Genomic DNA, 19,850 nt, shown 5'->3' on the forward strand with positions numbered 1-19,850 from the left:
TATTTTTATTATACTATACTAAGTGCATATTAAATGTGTTATTTTGGAACAACTTCAAGTACATTAAATGATAATTAAACTATGCTTAAGATTAATTTAAAGGTAATTGCAATATAATTTAATATACGTAGTTGTGTTAAAATGGAACAAGTTTATGTATATTTAGTGTAATTTAAGTGTACTTCTTTAAATTATATTTATAATATACTTTAATTCTATACTTGAAGTACAGTTGAAAAATATTTTAAGCTTCAAATTAATGTGTTTCCAGTATATTTACATCATAACTAGGATTGTATTAGCAGAACAGATTTGATAAATCATTCATAATTATATTAATATATTTATTGTATAAAATAAATACAGTGCAATATACACCTTTAGTACAAAAAACAAACAATTTTATCAAATGCACTTAGTCTTAGAAAACTTAAAAACTTAAATTTACTAATACTACTAATTTAGTAATCTTCTGCACAAACAGCTAAAATGTACTAAAAAACTAAGTGCAGAAGCAAAGTGCATTTTCAAAAAACAAGCAAATAACAAAAAAACAGTGGTAGAACGGACACTGTTTAAAACAAACATAAATCAACCATATCCTCCCGGTGCAGGGCCACTTTTCTTTGAACAGGCCTCATTGTTACATGTTCTGTGAATGAGGGCTCACACCTCAGACACTGTGGTACTTGGAAATTATTTTATTACAGTGTCTGTGAAAAGATAAAAAGAAACGTTTTAAATACAAAAGCAAAGTTTACCACTGTTATTTTTTTTTACTTTGTATTGCAATACAATATGAAGTAATGATATTTCTCAGAATTTTCTCATTTTTCAAGACGATAAAGTGAAATGTTCTACATTGCACACATTTTTTATACTTAATTCTAACATGATTAGACATGAAATATAATGTAAATTAAGTCTTGCTGAACCATTATGAGGTCTACACAACATTTCAAGGTATGACAAGCTAATAAACTATGCTTAAGTACAAGTACCCAGCCCACAATTACTGTATAATAATGCACAAGAATTTTAAATGTTAAATTACTTTACATGTAAGAAGATCAAAGTAATAAAAAACTGAGATGTTTTACAGGAACTAAACATACCTATGAGCACATTGACCATGTGAGGGTCCAACTGGTCCTTTGAGGTTTGAATACCACAATTCCCTGTGAGTGTGCATCTGACAAAAATGTATTTTTCAAAAAGTAATGTAAGCAGGTCTTGGGTAAAAAGAGACTCATGATTCGTTGAGTCTTTTGAACATCCTCTTTGGGACAGCATTAGAATCAGCGAGGGCAATCTGGGTAGAACAAGAAACAATCAAGACTGTTATGAAATACAGAATGAGATAGCTAAAATAAATTATTGCAACTATTACATTTTGATAATAATAATTACCAATTCTGGGGATGCAGGAAGACATAGCTCTCCAGAACTCGGGCTTTAACTTGAGCTGCAAGATGAGCCTCATTTCATGGCCTCTAAGACATTTTTAAAAGATGCTACAATCCAAGGAAGCTCTACAAGAAAAAAATTATTTAGTTAATTTAATTTTAAAATATTTATTTTCTTTAGCACCTCGTATCAGCTTCAGTTAAATATTTTTGTCTCCCATCACGAAAGTCAAAATTACATTTCGAAGGAATGCTTACAGTGACCAATGACTTAATCCATGTAAGCATAGGCAAGTCCACAATCTAACAAAAAATTAAACCTATGCTTTAACTAAGAAACAACAGCAATTTAATTTAAAACATTACTTACAATTAAACATAACTCACAGGTTGGATTAACCATACGAAAGCTAGAATGAGTGGCAGAATAATTTTGAAATCAAAATAAGAGAATAATTTTGTAACACAAAAAACAAAAAAAAACCCTATGGGTTGACCAATGGCTTGAAATATTAAATATATATGTTTCATGTTTACAATTTTTATTCTTGTCAACTTACCTTTCAAAGCTTTGACAACATCATCATCAAGCACTACATGAGTTTTCTGGGGAGATGTCCCCTGCAGCAGGCTGCTCTCAAAATTCTGTTCTTCCATCTTTATCTTCTTGTTCACCATCACTATCCAGCACAGCCTGTGTGTGTTACATTGAATAAAAGGTTAGAATACCGTTAATTACAAAATTACAGTGCATCTGGAAAGTATTCACAGTAAGTCGAACGATTCATTGAGTAATTTGATTTATTTCAAAATATAGTATTTCTAACTGAACTGTCTACTTCGACTCTATGGGTCATGCTAAATTTATAATATTTACCTCTTTTGCAAAAACATAGGAAAACCAGATGTCTATCAAAACATGATATGCAAACAGCAAATATCAGGGTGACAAGCCCAAAGCCTGAATTTAAAGAGGTCATATGATGCAATTTTGTGTTCGGACAAATCCCAACCCACTGGATCACTAGACAATCAGAGCACACTGCAATTTTTGGAAAGAGGGGCTTTGTAGAAATCAATGTGTTTGAGAAACACAGATCATAAACAGCTACAATAATGAGCAGTATGTGTAAAATAAAGATTTTTGAACATTAAGGCATGTTCAAAAATTTTAAATATGTTCTTTCATAAAAACAAAGTGCATTCAGAACAAGTGCAACTGCTTAAAAGATACAATACAACAATATCACTGGGAAACTTCCTGCCTTTTCAAAAACGTCCGCCACAGACGGAGTGCGCGTGCTCGGAGGGGTTTTGCTTTTCTGTGCCGCGTTTCTCTCATATTCAGCATAGCGATCGGATGTTTGGATTTCAGGTGATAAACCCGACGTGGAGAAAGTTTTTACAGACGAAATTTCGGCATTACATGTTTTGCACATCGCTCTCCGTGGGTCTTTCTCAGATATACTGAAACACGTCCACACCGCAGACATGTTGTTTTAGACATGCACGTGCAGGAAGCGGTTTCTGTTTGCGTCATCACAACAAACTGTGTCAGCCGTGTTTTTTCGGTGATCAAAGTCTTTCGGCCGAAAACCGAAAATGCACTTTTGAGCCATTTTCAGCCGAAAATTTTCGGTGGCCGAATATTCGGTGCATCCCTAATATATACAGTACAGACCAAAAGTTTGGACACACCTTCTCATTCAAAGAGTTTTCTTTATTTTCATGACTATGAAAATTGTAGAGTCACACTGAAGGCATCAAGGGCTATTTGACCAAGAAGGAGAGTGATGGGGTGCTGCGCCAGATGACCTGGCCTCCACAGTCACCGGACCTGAACCCAATCGAGATGGTTTGGGGTGAGCTGGACCGCAGAGTGAAGGCAAAAGGGCCAACAAGTATAGGGCCATGCATCTCTCAGGGAACTCCTTCAAGACTGTTGGAAAACCATTTCAGGTGACTACTTCTTGAAGCTCATCAAGAGAATGCCAAGAGTGTGCAAAGCATTAATCAAAGCAAAAGGTGGCTACTTTGAAGAACCTAGAATATGACATTTTTCAGTTGTTTCACACTTTTTTGTCATGTATATAATTCCACATGTGTTAATTCATAGTTTTGATGCCTTCAGTGTGAATCAATTGTCAATTGTCAAAAGTGTCAATTTTCATATAAAATAAAGAAAACTCTTTGAATGAGAAGGTGTGTCCAAACTTTTGGTCTGTACTGTATATATATATATATATATATATATATATATATATATATATATATACAGTGAGGAAAATAAGTATTTGAACACCCTGCTATTTTGCAAGTTCTCCCACTTAGAAATCATGGAGGGGTCTGAAATTGTCATCGTAGGTGTATGTCCACTGTGAGAGACATAATCTAAAAAAAAAAAATCCAGAAATCACAATGTATGATTTTATAACTATTTATTTGTATGATACAGCTGCAAATAAGTATTTGAACACCTGAGAAAGTCAATGTCAATATTTGGTACAGTAGCCTTTGTTTGCAATTACTACTGTTTCCTGTAGTTTTTCACCAGGGTTGCACACACTGCAGGAGGGATTTTGGCCCACTCCTCCACACAGATCTTCTCTAGATCAGTCAGGTTTCTGGCCTGTTGCTGAGAAACACGGAGTTTAAGCTCCCTCCAAAGATTCTCTATTGGGTTTAGGTCTGGAGACTGGCTAGGACACGCCAGAACCTTGATATGCTTCTTACAGAGCCATTCCTTGGTTATCCTGGCTGTGTGCTTCGGGTCATTGTCATGTGGGAAGACCCAGCCTCGACCCATCTTTAATGCTCTAACTGAGGGAAGGAGGTTGTTCCCCAAAATCTCGCAATACATGGCCCCGGTCATCCTCTCCTTAATACAGTGCAGTCGCCCTGTCCCATGTGCAGAAAAACACCCCAAAGCATGATGCTACCACCCCCATGCTTTACAGTAGGGAAGGTGTTCTTGGGATGGTACTCATCATTCTTCTTTCTTCAAAAATGTTCAGTGGAATTATGACCCAAAAGTTCTATTTTGGTCTCATCTGACCACATGACTTTCTCCCATGACTCCTCTGGATCATCCAAATGGTCATTGGCAAACTTAAGACGTGCCTGGACATGTGCTGGTTTAAGCAGGGGAACCTTCCGTTCCATGCATGATTTCAAACCATGACGTCTTAGTGTATTACCAACAGTAACCTTGGAAACGGTGGTCTCAGCTCTTTTCAGGTCATTGATCAGCTCCTCCCGTGTAGTTCTGGGCTGATTTCTCACCTTCCTTAGGATCATTGAGACCCCACAAAGTAAGATATTGCATGGAGCCCCAGGAGATTGACAGTCATGTTTAGCTTCTTCCATTTTCTAAATTGCTCCAACAGTGGACCTTTTTTCACCAAGCTGCTTGGCAATTTCCCCGTAGCCCTTTCCAGCCTTGTGGAGGTGTACATTTTTGTCTCTAGTGTCTTTGGACAGCTCTTTGGTCTTGGCCATGTTAGTAGTTGGATTCTTACTGATTGTATGGGTGGACAGGTGTCTTTATGCAGCTAACGACCTCAAACAGGTGCATCTAATTTAGGATAATAAATGTAGTGGAGGTGGACATTTTAAAGGCAGACTAACAGGTCTTTGAGGGTCAGAATTCTAGCTGATAGACAGGTGTTCAAATACTTATTTGCAGCTGTATCATACAAATAAATAGTTTAAAAATCATATATTGTGATTTCTGGATTTTTTTTTTTAGATTATGTCTCTCACAGTGGACATGCACCTACGATGACAATTTCAGACCCCTCCATGATTTCTAAGTGGGAGAACTTGCAAAATAGCAGGGTGTTCAAATACTTATTTTCCTCACTGTATATATATATATATATATATATATATATATATATATATATATATATATATATATATATATATATATATATACACACATATATACACACACACACACACACACACACCCCTAATACACATAATAATGATCCTTGCAAATAGCATCATAGTCTGAATAAAAAAATCGGAAATTAGACACCTGGAATGGAACATTTTGCTGCTTTAAAAATCTCATTAGACAAATTGACAGCTAACATTGCTCTATTAGGTCAGATTTTAAAATATCTAAAATAGAGGTGGAATAATCTAAAGTTAACTTACCTTTTTAACAAGAAATAAATCAGAGAGAAATATACCTTTCACCTTTCATTATTTAATATAAAATTAAAATATTGCTTACTGCTCTGTTCCTTGATATTCTGATTTGTCTCTGTTCTGAAACAAGTTAATTGCAGTGTCATCCAATTCATCAGACAATGGAGTGGAGGTAACAGGAGCTCTTTTCTTCCTGTGCAACATCTGTAGGTCTCTTTTAAGTTGGTTCTCCCATTGCAACTTTAGCTGCATTTTGAGATACTTGCAGTTGTGGTTGAGATTTTGAGGTACTTGTGACCTAAAAACAACATGTGCATTTACAAAATTAACATTTTATCCCACCCCAGGTAAGTCAAATAAGAAGGAGGGAAAAAGGCAAGCAAAATATTGCTGTTAAACAGTACAACAATCATGAATGAAAGATAATCATAAACATTTACAGCCTCAATAGGATTTTTTCTTGCTGTGTACTGGTCCGCCAGATGTCTTCTTCTCTCTTGAAAGCATCCCATTTTACAATTAAGTCTTTGTACACATCTGAAATTATAAATATATATCAAAGAAAGGCATTATAGTTGTCAGACTGAGCTGAATGAACATAAACACCAATTAAAAGTATATTCCACCCAAAAAATAAGAATCTGCCATCCTTCATTTGCCCTAATGCCAATTCAACATGTATGCATTTATTTGTTCTTATGAACACAAACATTATATTTGGGAAAAAAAGTTTTTTTATGTCCAACCAATGGAAATGATATTTAATGGAAGCTAAAAGGTTACATAATGACTTGACATGGAAAGGAAAGCATCCAAATTGTTGTGGAAATAGAGAACATAATACAACTTCATTTACAATTTTGAATAAAAATAATAAATCTGAATGCGATGTTTGCTCAATATTGCCTTTTTCAGTTATTAAACCTTGTGGTGGTTTTGTGGGCGGGGCTAAGGTGCAGGAGAAAAGTACCTCACTACAATACATTACGAGCTGCTCTTCAGGTTGCCTACGTTAGCACATGCACATACTTGTACACAGACCTGACACATAACATTGGTTTGTTCACTGCGACCTTTCTGTTTGTACAATTGCACTTAAGACAGCTGCAGAAAAGAAGACGACACAAACAGTTTTCTTTATGTTTAGTGTCTGGTCGTTAGATAGCAGTTAGCTAAATTACACGCTAAAACATTAGCGTTACATGATATAGCAATTCAGTTGTTCAATTTCTGTGTAGGTACGCATGCATGAACATTTTTAGACAGTTAAGCAAACCATATCAACAAAAGACAATAGTTTCTTTACTCTTACCTGATATGAATTGTGCTCTTTGTGTCATGGTTTTTGTTTTTCTGGCAGTGGCAGTAGGTATGATATAACATTTAAAATGAGATCCTGTACTCCATCACAAGATGATGTTCGTGTTCCTTTTGAATCGACTTTGTGCTGGTTTGTATTGACCGCCTCCTGCTGGCGCCGTTACGTCATCATGCCGTCGGCACTAAAAGAGTCTATGAGAGGTACTTTATTTCATATACTTTATATGCCAGCATGCGATTGGACAATTACCTGTCGATTTGAAAAGCTTGTCTCTGATTGGTGAAATTTAATGAACCGCAACATTTAGTTTGAACTACAAAAGAAGTATGATTATGTCATGATTGCAATTGGGCACTAAAGTGACAAAATGAAGAAATACAAATTATATCTTGAATTTTATCTTTTTGACGCTTGAAGAAGCTGAACAAAAATAATGGTGTAACACTTACTTTTCTTTTACTTTTTTTAAAGGAAAAATCAAGCAAAATGTTATTTTCCACAGTGTTTGAAGACTGCAGCCACCTGTGAATCTGCAGTAAATTCTTTATATCACTACTTCGTGACTGTGTATAGTCCATAATGTAATGCACTGCTGTACAAAGAATGTGAAATATGTTTGCCAATTTCTTTCTTTCTTACACAATTCAAGTGTATTTTTTGCAAATTGACTCATTAATGTTATATTATTAAGATTAGAAGTTAGGTACTTACTAGAAGTAGATTTCTTAATATATTTAATATTAAAAGTTTGTACATTTGTATATTTTATATTTATAATGTATTTATGTGTGAGTAAATTAATACACTTTGTAATACAGTTTGTTTTTCAAGATCATGTAAAGCAGGCTGAAGCACATTTTTATTATGTTAATATTTAATATTTATATAAACTAATACACATACTGCAATATACAGTCATGTGCAAATTAGGACACTTCATATTTAATATAAATGTTAATAATACTCAAGTAATATAACTAAACAATTAAACAATTAATAGTAATATAATAAAACAATTAATATTCAAGTAATATACAGTGAGGAAAATAAGTATTTGAACACCCTGCTATTTTGCAAGTTCTCCCACTTAGAAATCATGGAGGGGTCTGAAATTGTCATCGTAGGTGTATGTCCACTGTGAGAGACATAATCAAAAAAAAAAATCCAGAAATCACAATATATGATTTTTAAACTATTTATTTGTATGATACAGCTGCAAATAAGTATTTGAACACCTGTCTATCAGCTAGAATTCTGACCCTTAAAGACCTGTTAGTCTGCCTTTAAAATGTCCACCTCCACTACATTTATTATCCTAAATTAGATGCACCTGTTTGAGGTCGTTAGCTGCATAAAGACACCTGTCCACCCCATACAATCAGTACGAATCCAACTACTAACATGGCCAAGACCAAAGAGCTGTCCAAAGACACTAGAGACAAAATTGTACACCTCCACAAGGCTGGAAAGGGCTTCCGGGAAATTGCCAAGCAGCTTGGTGAAAAAAGGTCCACTGTTGGAGCAATCATTAGAAAATGGAAGAAGCTAAACATGACTGTCAATCTTCCTCGGACTGGGGCTCCATGCAAGATTTCACCTCGTGGGGTCTCAATGATCCTAATGAAGGTGAGAAATCAACCCAGAACTACAAGGGAGATGCTGGTCAATGACCTGAAAAGAGCTGGGATCACGGTTTCCAAGGTTACTGTTGGTAATACACTAAGACGTCATGGTTTGAAATCATGCATGGCACTCAAGGTTCCCCTGCTTAAACCAGCACATGCCCAGGCACGTCTTAATTTTGCCAATGACCATTTGGATGATCCAGAGGAGTCATGGGAGAAAGTCATGTGGTCAGATGAGACCAAAATAGAACTTTTGGGTCATAATTCCACTAAACGTGTTTGGAGGAAGAAGAATGATGAGGATCATCCCAAGAACACCATCCCTACTGTAAAGCATGGGGGTGGTAGCATCAGGTTTTGGGGGTGTTTTTCTGCACATGGGACAGGGTGACTGCACTGTATTAAGGAGAGGATGACCGGGGCTATGTATTGCGAGATTTTGGGAAACAACCTCCTTCCCTCAGTTAGAGCATTGAAGATGGGTCGAGGCTGGGTCTTCCAACATGACAATGACCTGAAGTACACAGCCAGGATAACCAAGGAGTGGCTCTGTAAGAAGCATATCAAGGTTCTGGCGTGGCCTAGCCAGTCTCCAGACCTAAACCCAATAGAGAATCTTTGGAGGGAGCTCAAACTCCGTGTTTCTCAGCGACAGGCCAGAAACCTGACTGATCTAGAGAAGATCTGTGTGGAGGAGTGGGCCAAAATCCCTCCTGCAGTGTGTGCAAACCTGGTGAAAAACTACAGGAAACATTTGACCTCTGTAATTGCAAACAAAGGCTACTGTACCAAATATTAACATTGACTTTCTCAGGTGTTCAAATACTTATTTGCAGCTGTATCATACAAATAAATAGTTAAAAAATCATACATTGTGATTTTGTAACCCCTTTAAATTGAACATTACCTTTTTGTGTAAATTAACTCTGTAAGACCCCTTTTTTTCTGTACGTTACCAAAGAGACTCATGTAATTGGTGCAGTACTGTTTCCGCACCATTAGAGGGCAGTTGACTTTAGTGTAATGAGTGAACTGGTTGCTTTTTGTTCAGCTGAAGAAGCTAGCTGGATATGCACCATGAGGTCAGAGTGATGTTCCAGAAAAATCACTTAATCTTGCATTTTTTTATATTGAAATGTGTTAATCCTCTACTTAATGATGTTAAAAATCATTCAGGTTGGAAATGCATTCCAGTTTTGCTGAAAAGATCTGATTTTTTCGGTTGATTACCGTGTTTCTTTATGAGAACTCTAGTGAGTTTGTTTGCTTATTAACTATTTTAGTAATCTGATAACAATCCTTCTCTATATGTGTACTAAAACCCAATTAGAGTTACCTATGAGGTTTGAGAAGTGTTTTATGTATATAAAGAAAGTTACATTTGTGAACAAAGCTAATAAGTCTGTATCGCTTAAATGATTTAATCATTTATGAGTATGTCCATGAAAATGGGTGGGAAGAAAGATGTTATATGACAATATTGTCACACATTTGTACACTTTAAGTAGTTTACATGTTCGCATTGTCATACATTGAGTTTATATTTGTACTAGTGGATATTTTATGTAGCTTATGGTAAATATCTGTTTTTGAATGTTAAAATTGAGAGATCTGCTTAATGTTACTGCATTATTTTGTGCAGATTGGGTTTTTATATTTGGAGTCTGATTCTGCATCGTGATCTACTTTTGATTGGCGAGCCAGAGCCTATTGACCCACACATGTGGAGTGAACTTACACCCCCTGTGGATTTACGGGTTACAACAGCTAAGCTACGACCTCACACACTCTGTACACACTACCTGAGTAGAAAAAGAAAAATTTACAAAAGAAAAAAAAAAACCCTTTACACCATTCACGGTTGAGAAATATATTTACACCTACAGGATACAAGAGACTTTGGGACATTTTACTTTATTTCGTTTCAATTTTTTTTATTTTATCTTTATTCTATCTTGAGTTTAATGTCAAGCCCCTTTCTCTCACTTCATTGTGTTATTTCCTAAGTTTTCTTTCTGAAATTTCAATTAAAGTGCCGGCTGTTAAATTTCATTCATAACTGGGCTCAGTGTTATGTTATCCTCCTAGAGTCGAACTTAAATTACTTGTGAACTCTTGAGTATAAATTCATTTGTTATTCATTGTACCGTGTTACAGTACTTACATCATGGCGAGCCAGCCAGGAGGATAAACACAGCCTGAGCACATTTTATTTTTATTTTTTCGTACCAAGTGACATTTTATTTCTTGTAAAAAAAAATAAAAAATTTTGAAAGAGAAAGGGTTTTTGATAGCAAAATGAGTGTCTCAGATGTTGAAAGGCGCTACCATGTCAAAGCGAATTGCTCTGTATGTGTGTTAGGTGTCACTGATACAGATACTGATGATGATATTGCTGAAACTTTCAAAAGGTATGGGGTTATTGTGAAAATAGTGAGGGTAGACCCTAGCGCTTACAGTCAAGGCAGCCACCTGCAATAGTAGAGTTTGATACACATACTCCTGTTTTAAGTCTGGAGCCAGAATTACCTCTAGAGGTCAACAATGTGCGGAACCCCACAGTGACTTGGCATATAGATACTGTTAAAGTGTTAACCCCACTCACTAAACAGTCAGATGCCCAAGCAGAGCACTCTTCTCTGGACTCCAGTGATGTTAGTAGTGGTGACACTGATTCAGATGTCACTGATCAAAGCAGTTCCATCCTGCAAAGACGCAAGGGAAAATCGCAGCTTAAGAGAAGAAAAGTGAAATCCACTGTCAAAAATCCAAAATCTGACAGCATATCTGATCCAGTAGTGAGGAAAAAGACATTGAATGTACTTACCACAGATGAAGTAAACCCACCTGAGGTGCAACGTATAGTTGTAGAGCATGTTATTAAAAATGACACTTCTGCTGTGCAAACACATACAAAGTGGCTGCGTTCCTTTTCTGGTAGGGTCCCAAAACCCCCCCCGGTGAGGCTGACTTTGATACGTGGTGCCTCCATGTTGACCTTCTGCTACAAGATTCTCTTCCTCCAGATGTTCAGCGGAGGAAAATCCTTGAAAGTCTCTTACCACCAGCCTCAGATGTAGTCAAACAACTGGGTTCCACTGCCCCTCCAAAAGACTATGTTAAGCTTCTTGATTCTGCTTACGGGCTGGTGGAGGATGGCGATGAGATTTTTGCCAGGTTCCTTAATACTCACCAAGATGCCGGTGAAAAAGCTTCTGACTACTTACAGAGGTTACAGACCATTCTTAGCACTGCTGTCAGACGGGGCGGGGTAAAGGAGTCCTCTGCAAATCGACACCTACTAAAACAGTTTCAGCGTGGGTGCTGGGATCATTCTTTGATACTTACTCTTCAGCTTGAGTCAAAGGCGAGGACACCACCTGACTTTGCTGAGCTGTTGTTGCTTTTAAGAACTGAAGAAGACCGAAGAGCTGCAAAGCTTGACCGGATGCAGCGACACATAGGTAGTTCGAAACATAAAGCTGCCAGTCATGTCCAGTTAGCTACAGATGTCTCTACTTATGGTGATTCTGAAATATTGCAAGCTTGTCTATCTGAGACTGAGGCCTTGAGAAGGCAGGTGGCCGATTTAAAATTGCAGTTAGAATCCTCCAAATTTAAAAAGAAAGAGAGACAGGAACCTGAATTAGTGAAGAGTTCAAAACAAATGCCAGCTAAAGTTGAGACAAATGTGCAACATGTAACAAGTAAACCGCCAAAGCCGTGGTTCTGCTTTAGATGTGGAGAAGATGGCCATGTAGCCAGACTATGTGAAAGCTCCATCAACAAAGCTCTTGTAGTCCGAAAGCACAAAGAGCTTAAAGCTAAACAGGATGACTGGACAAAGAGGAATGGCATGCCGTTAAACCAGATCGGGTTTCAGTAATGGGACATACTGGGGCCCTTTGCCAAATCAAGTGTCCCCATGGATCAAAAAGAGAAGGTATACAAAGTCTAAATTTTTCCAATGATCTAGCTGATGATAGTGAGCTAACTTCTAGTATCATAGGTCCCAAATGTACAGCTGAAATCGTCATTGAAGGAAAGCTTTGTATTTCCCTTCTTGATTCAGGGTCACAGGTGACAACTGTGTCCAAGTCTTTTTATGACACTTACTTATCATCCTGTCCAATCCTTTCTTTAGACAATCTCATTGAGGTTGAGGGGGCTGGGGGGCAGACAGTGCCATATCTGGGCTACATAGAAGTGGACATGCATTTTCCTGAAGACATCACCGGAAAAGCTGAAACTGTTACCACACTAGCACTTGTCATTCCTGATTACAAATTCAATCTTGAAATCCCAGTACTTGTTGGCACCAACACTCTTGATATCTTGTTCAGATCTTTTGCCACGGCTAGAAATGGCCATACTGTTCTCAAAGAACTACCTCAATACTCGGCTCTATTCCAAACTCTGTTGCGAAGACACACCCTTGAACAACAAAATGGTAAAGTGGTCCAAGTAAACCTGAAAGGGAAACAGAACATCAAAATACCTGCTGGTCAAAAGATGGTTTGGATGGATACGTGAGGGGCGTGTCTACAGCCACAAATGCATCCCTTGTGGTGGAACCATGTGCTTACCCCAACCTTCCTAGTGGCTTATTTCTTTGCAGTTATGTCCTCACGAGTCCCAGAAGAACCTCATTCAAAGTACCTATCCTTCTTCAGAACGAAACTGCCCACGAAATAACGCTTCCAAGAAAGTGCTGCTTAGCTGAACTTTATGTTCCATCTGTTCTGTCATCACTGAAGGAGACCTCTGTCAAAGAGAAAGAGTCGAAACTCCTTCCCTCTGCAGTGGTTAGCTGCAATGCCATGTGTTCTACTACCCATGATGATAAGATCTCTTTTGATTTTACCAGCTCCCCTCTCTCGGAAGAGTGGAAAAACAGGATTACAGAAAAGCTCAATTCCATTTCTGAAGTCTTTGCGACAAATGATCTTGATTATGGGCATACCACAGCAGTTAAGCACAAGATTCGTCTTTTTGACCCAACCCCTTTTAAACAACGGGTGAGACCTATCCATCTTTCTGATTATGAGGCTGTTAGATTACATCTTCAGGAACTCAAAGATGCAAACATCATTCGGGAGTCTGAAAGTCTATTCGCCTCACCCATAGTTGTGGTGAAAAAGAAAAATGGGTCCATCCGCCTCTGCGTAGATTATCGAAAGTTGAACAATCAAACGATAAAGGATGTATTATCACGTCGAGGTAGAAGAGGAGGACAAACATAAGACAGCCTTTGTGACACCAATGGGGTTCTGGGAATTCAACAGATTGCCGCAGGGAGTGACAAATGCACCCTGCATGGTAGCAGGTGGACAGCAGAGTGTGATGTTTCTTTCCAGACCTTAATTGAGAAACTTACCAGCGCTCCAGTGTTAGGGTTTGCAAATCCTAAATTGCCGTACATCCTTCACACGGATGCCAGCCTGCAAGGCCTGGGAGCTGCCTTATATCAAGAGCAAGAAGGCCAACTGAGGGTCATTGCATTTGCCAGCAGGGGGCTATCAAATTGTGAGAAACGTTATCCCACCCACAAGCTGGAATTTTTAGCCTTGAAGTGGGCCATAACAGAAAAATTCTATGATTACCTGTATGGAACAGAGTTTGTTGTCATGACAGATAATAACCCACTGACGTATATATTGACATCGGCCAAACTCGATGCTGCTGGACACCGTTGGCTTGCGGCCTTATCAACTTTCAATTTCAGCCTTCAATATAGAGCAGGGAAGAAAAACGTGGATGCCGATGGACTGTCCAGTCGACCACACCCTCAATCAAATGTGGATTTCAGTTGTGAAGCTGAAGATGATCGAGTTTCTCAATTCCTCGCTCAATTTATGGGAGAAGGGAATGGAACCTCATTTCCAAATGACGCAGTAAAAGCCATTAGCAGGCGACATCAGTTGCATGAGCTTCCGGATGAAGAAGGAAACGGAGATCCCGTGCTTACTGCTGTAGAATGTTTGGCCATGAATGCTGATGCCATTCCAACTGAGGTTATGCAGGCAGATTTACTTCCTGGGTCAAGCACTCTCCCCAGAATGTCACCACAAGAGTGGATTGCTGCACAGTCACAGGACCCTATGATAAGCAGAGTAATTGAACTTTTAAAAACTGGCAAACGACTCTCTTACCGTGTCAGACGCCAAGAACCCAGAGAAGTGCAGTTAATGCTCAGAGTTATGGATCAATACACCTTCATAGATGGAGTACTATACAGAAAACGTATGGACCGAGAAAGTCAGTTTCATCAACTTGTCCTTCCACAGAAGTTCAGAGAGATTGCATTGGAAGCCCTGCATGATTCAATAGGTCATATGGGAGGAGAGCGTACATTGGATCTGGTCCGCACCCGCTTTTACTGGCCAAGGATGTTTCTAGATGTAGAACACAAAGTCAATACTTGTGAGAGGTGCATTAGGAGAAAAGCCAAGGCCCAAAGAGCATCCCCTTTAGTTAATATAGAGACCAGCAGACCTCTAGAACTAGTCTGTATGGACTATCTCTCTCTTAAACCGGATGGTCGTGGTACAAAGAACATCCTCGTTATCACTGACCATTTTACTAAATATGCAGTGGAAGTCCCAACATCTGACCAAAGAGCCAAAACCGTCGCTAAAACCCTGTGGAATAACTTCTTTGTACACTATGGGATCCCAGAACGTTTGCACAGCGATCAAGGTCGTGATTTTGAATCAGTTGTAATAAAAGATCTTTGTCTCTTGTTAGGGATAAAGAAGACGCGGACTACTCCTTACCACCCGCGTGGAAATCCCGTGGAGCGGTTTAATCGCACACTGCTTCAAATGCCTGGAACCCTCCAAGAGGAAGACAAAGTAAGATGGCGTGATCATGTTCAACTGTTGGTACACGCCTATAACTGTACCAAGAATGATACAACTGGTTTCTCTCCTTACCAGTTAATGTTTGGGAGACAGCCAAGCCTTCCCATTGATGTGGCTTTTGGTATCAGACCAGAAGGAGGAAAGAGAGTTACTTTCACTGAGTACATCAAAAAGCTGCAGGAAAGTTTACAGGAAAGTTACAAGATTGCTGTTGAGCACAGTAAGAAAACAGCCCTTCGTAATAAAGAGAGGTATGACCTGAAAGTGAGAGAATCTACCTTGCATGTGGGGGACCGTGTCCTTGTGAGAAACGTGGGCATAAGAGGAAAACATAAGCTTGCTGACAGATGGAGTAATACAGTCTATCAAGTGGTCAAGCAGATAAATGATTCCCCTGTTTATGTAGTAAAGCCTTTTTCCATGAATGGTCCTGAAAGAACTCTTCATCGAGATTTGCTTTTGCCCTGCGGATTTTTGACTTCCTCAAATTCATTAAATGAAAATGACAACGTGGATAATGAGGAAAGGATCCTTTGTTCTGGAGAGACTTTTGAAATGGATGAATCTGACTTTTCAGATGAAACTGCACAAAAATCAGTCCCAGCCCATGATGTAGCAGAGGTAGATTATAATGTCCCCCAAGACGCACCATGTCCTACTATTACCGTTATTCGAGAAACACTTTACAAAGACCCCACAGATGAGGATACCAGTGTGACAACACTAAATCCTAATGCAATGTCCTTTGAACCTTCAGAAAGCAGTAAGGTTCTGTACTTACCTGAGGAAGGCCTGGAGAAAAGCAGTCCGTTTGAAACAAATATGGGAAACTTACCTGTTGAGAGGCTGGATCCACAAGTTCTGGATGCTGATGATGAATCAATTATTTTGTAGATACACTACATGCGAGGACGCATGCAGGTTCAGGGGGGGAGGAGATGTAACCCCTTTAAATTGAACATTACCTTCTTGTGTAAATTAACTCTGTGAGACCCCTTTTATTCTGTACGTTACCAAAGAGACTCATGTAATTGGTGCAGTACTGTTTCCGCACCATTAGAGGGCAGTTGACTTTAGTGTAATGAGTGAACTGGTTGCTTTTAGTTCAGCTGAAGAAGCTAGCTGGATATGCACCATGAGGTCAGAGTGATGTTCCAGAAAAATCACTTAATCTTGCATTTTTTTATATTGAAATGTGTTAATCCTCTACTTAATGATGTTAATCATTCAGGTTGGAAATGCATTCCAGTTTTGCTGAAAAGATCTGATTTTTTTCAATTAAAGTGCCGGCTGTTAAATTTCATTCATAACTGGGCACAGTGTTATGTTGAACGAGTCGAACCTAAATTACTTGTGAACTCTTGAGTATAAATTCATTTGTTATTCATTGTACCGTGTTACAGTACTTACAATTTCTAGATTTTTTTTTTTAGATTATGTCTCTCACAGTGGACATGCACCTACGATGACAATTTCAGACCCCTCCATGATTTCTAAGTTGGAGAACTTGCAAAATAGCTGGGTGTTCAAATACTTATTTTCCTTACTGTATAAAATATATATATTTTTTTAACTTTCTACAAAATTGGTGGGCCGTCAGGGGCAGCAAATCCTTCTCTGCTGGCCTAAACACTATCAGAAGCATTGACCTACATTTACAACCTAAATTCAAATATTTGTTTCATGAAATAAATAATAATTTATTCCCAACAGTTTATTCTCATCATTTCGTAGCGTTTCTCCTGGCTGCACTGCTTCCAGTACATGTATGTGGCTGTTAGATTTTTTGTCCAATCAGATTTCAGCCTCTTTGTGCTGCCATGTCAATCTAATCTGCCCAGGGCCTTCAAAGTCTCTACTGCTGGCCTTTTTACCATAGAGAATATTAGCAATGGATCCATTTCTTTAACCAGTCACATTTCAAATTTGCCTTACAAAATAGCATCACCATTTTTCCATCCTCTGATTGGTGTTAAAGCCAAGTTCAACTGGCAAAACACGTCTGTAGCGCTCTGCACACATGAATACATCTGGGATAGATTTTCTATGCCTACAAAGGAAGAGAAATTGATTTAGTCTTGAACATACTCAGCCCGGGAAAGGGTTTGTTCTCCACTTCCAGACCAATGAATACGAGTGGTACCACTGGATTACAGCCTCTGAGGAGCGGTGCAAATTATGAGCCTGCATCTCTGGTTAGTAGGTTGTTTTTTATTTAATTTTTTATGCTTTTGTCAGGTTATTAGACAAATATTGATTCTGAACTGCTACAGATGATGTAGGTGGCACAGTTGCGGTAGTAGTGTAGAGGTTTGGAGTTGTCTTAACTGGGTTTTTTGCTTTAGTAAAATGGTTTTCACCCTCCATATGTGAATTAACTCTCTCTGTTGAATGCCGCGCGTTGTTATATTGCGTTTTTGTATTGTATTGATGGTTTTTATAGGTACCAAATGAACGGCCCGCCACTGGTAAAATGTAATTAAAAAACAAACAATTCCTGGTGAGGAATAAAATTAATAAAGGACATCCCCACATTTATTCACACTTAAAATGGCTAAAATCACACACAGGTTAATCACATCAGGACACATGTTTAGAACATCGTTATAACGTTTTTTGAAAGAAGCTTGCCCTATTTGACACTCGAACATTTAGTTTGTTGTGCTTCTGACTTTTGAAGTGAAAGTAAACACCATGGTGAGATTGAAAGAGCTGTCTAGGGCCTTTAGAAAGAACACTGGAATGGCTTATGAGTCTGGAAAAGGATTTAAAAAGATCTCCAATGAATTTTGAATCAGGAAAATAGTCTACAAGTGGTGGACATTCAAAACAACTGCCAACATGCCCATGTCTGGCCGTTTATCCTGAAAGCAGACTGGAAGATTCTAAAAGTAATCACCAAAAACATTAAAATATCATCACAGGACCTACAGCAGGCTCTTGCTACTTTTGATGTGAAAGTGCATTCCTCTACAATTAGAAAGAGATCCCACACATTTAGTCACAAATCACAAGTGTAGCCACCTTTGTGGGAGGTGTGCAAGGAGGAAACATTTGCTCTCTATGAAAAACATGAAGGCCAGACTGAAGTTTGCCAGAGAGAACATAGACAAAGTGTTGGACTTCTGGAATGATGTTCTTTGGACGGATGAGTCTAAAATGTAATTATTTGGACACGGAACAAAGGACATGTTTGGCGTAAACTAGGTCTTCAACTGAAAATCCTTGAGGTCCAGTAATTGAACTCTCCTCACCAGCTGAGGTCCAGACAATTATACACCTAAAACATGAATTGATGTTTGCCAGACTAAGGAAACATAAACATAAAGCATATTTTAAGTAACAATAAAATATGTATGCTTTCTGTAAATACACTAAAGTGTCATTAAAAGTATGAGTGTGTTTTAGCATATTTCTTAAAAGTGCAACTAAGTATATATTTACTACCCAAGAACTTCTACTATACTTTTTAATAATACATTCAAATGCAAAACAGTACATTTTAACACACTTGATGTAAGCATGTTAGGAGTACAATTGTGCTATAAATATACTATCTGAATTTCAAGTATATTTTTAATACATTAAAGAGTACTTCTTTTTCACCTGGGGTATGACAGATATAGCTGTACAAAAGAGATGCTACGTAAATCCACTGTCTAATGTCCTTTACACACTTCTCAACATTTTTTAAACTGATCTCTCTCATCTGGCTTTGCTGAAATATACAACTGTGTGTCACATAACAATGGAAGCGAATCCCATGTTTATGTATAATTTCACCCAGAAGCAGCATATATAAAGAGAAAAGCATATATATAAATTAAATGTTTTTATTTATTATTAAATGCTTCTGGAATGATCTGTTTAAAGAAACATGTAGGTAATGGATTTAGAACAATAGTATTAATAGACAATTTAATTCTTAATCTATATTAATAGATTTTGCAAAATGAAATTAATTTGCTCTCTTGTATGGGGGTAAAACTTTGATTGTTTGCGTGTTAAAATAATATTGCTATCAACAGGTTTATATTGCTATATACAAGGTCTGGATTTAAATTAATAGTCTATATTTTTGCCTGATATTTAAAATTGTATAATTAAAATTGTTCATTAAATCGTCAGTGCCTATTGATGGTATGCTTGTTAGTGCGGTGCTTCTATTCCTAGTTAATTTATTAATTAAACCACAGTACTGAATAAAAATCTATCATTATGCTTGTTGTCTATTATGAGGGTAGAAAGACTTGCTGATCTAGCAACACTAAGAGCTTTTCTATAACTCAGGATGCTTTCATGCTGACTGAAATTGATCCAACTTCTCCAGCTCTATATTTTTTCATTTTTCGACTTTTAATCTTTTGATTCCGCTTACCAAATGATACGTTATATTTACCTAGTATAAAAGAGCTATTTATCTGCATTTTGTCAGCTCCCGAATCTAAAAAAAAAAGCTTACATTTATCAGTAATCA

General features: G+C 37.8%; 1 protein-coding gene across 7 annotated transcripts; it reads right to left on the reverse strand.

Moving 5' to 3' along the window:
- Window positions 1-332: 332 nt before the first annotated feature.
- LOC310717743 (uncharacterized protein) lies at window positions 333-18,655 on the reverse strand. 7 transcript variants are annotated; one of them, XM_083526185.1, is made up of 8 exons: window positions 18,046-18,655; window positions 6,877-7,427; window positions 6,005-6,101; window positions 5,650-5,862; window positions 1,967-2,100; window positions 1,411-1,532; window positions 1,116-1,312; window positions 333-713 (listed from the first exon to the last, which is right to left on the reverse strand). In XM_083526185.1, exons 2-6 carry the CDS (start codon window positions 6,902-6,904, stop codon window positions 1,480-1,482), a joined length of 525 nt encoding a protein of 174 aa, XP_083382311.1. In that variant the 5' UTR covers window positions 6,905-7,427; window positions 18,046-18,655; the 3' UTR covers window positions 333-713; window positions 1,116-1,312; window positions 1,411-1,479. The 7 variants fall into 7 exon arrangements, 4 of the variants coding, with proteins under 4 accessions (XP_083382311.1, XP_083382310.1, XP_083382313.1 ...); XM_083526184.1 differs by lacking the exon at window positions 18,046-18,655 and having other exon boundaries at window positions 6,877-7,767; XR_014530884.1 differs by lacking the exon at window positions 18,046-18,655 and having other exon boundaries at window positions 5,650-6,147; window positions 6,871-7,771.
- Window positions 18,656-19,850: the final 1,195 nt, after the last annotated feature.

Source organism: Silurus aristotelis (assembly GCF_946808225.1).
Source record: "Silurus aristotelis genome assembly, chromosome: 22".
Classification (NCBI taxonomy): domain Eukaryota; kingdom Metazoa; phylum Chordata; class Actinopteri; order Siluriformes; family Siluridae; genus Silurus; species Silurus aristotelis.

Excerpts from the sequence above, each read along its gene's own strand:
- LOC310717743 (XM_083526185.1), bottom strand. The coding sequence starts at position 6,904 with ATGACACAAAGAGCACAATTCATATCAG. Across the intron at positions 5,863-6,004 it reads GAAAAAATCCTATTGAGGCT|GTCACAAGTACCTCAAAATC; the intron begins GTAAATGTTTAT and ends TGTTGTTTTTAG. Across the intron at positions 2,101-5,649 it reads GAATATCAAGGAACAGAGCA|GCTGTGCTGGATAGTGATGG; the intron begins GTAAGCAATATT and ends TAACACACACAG.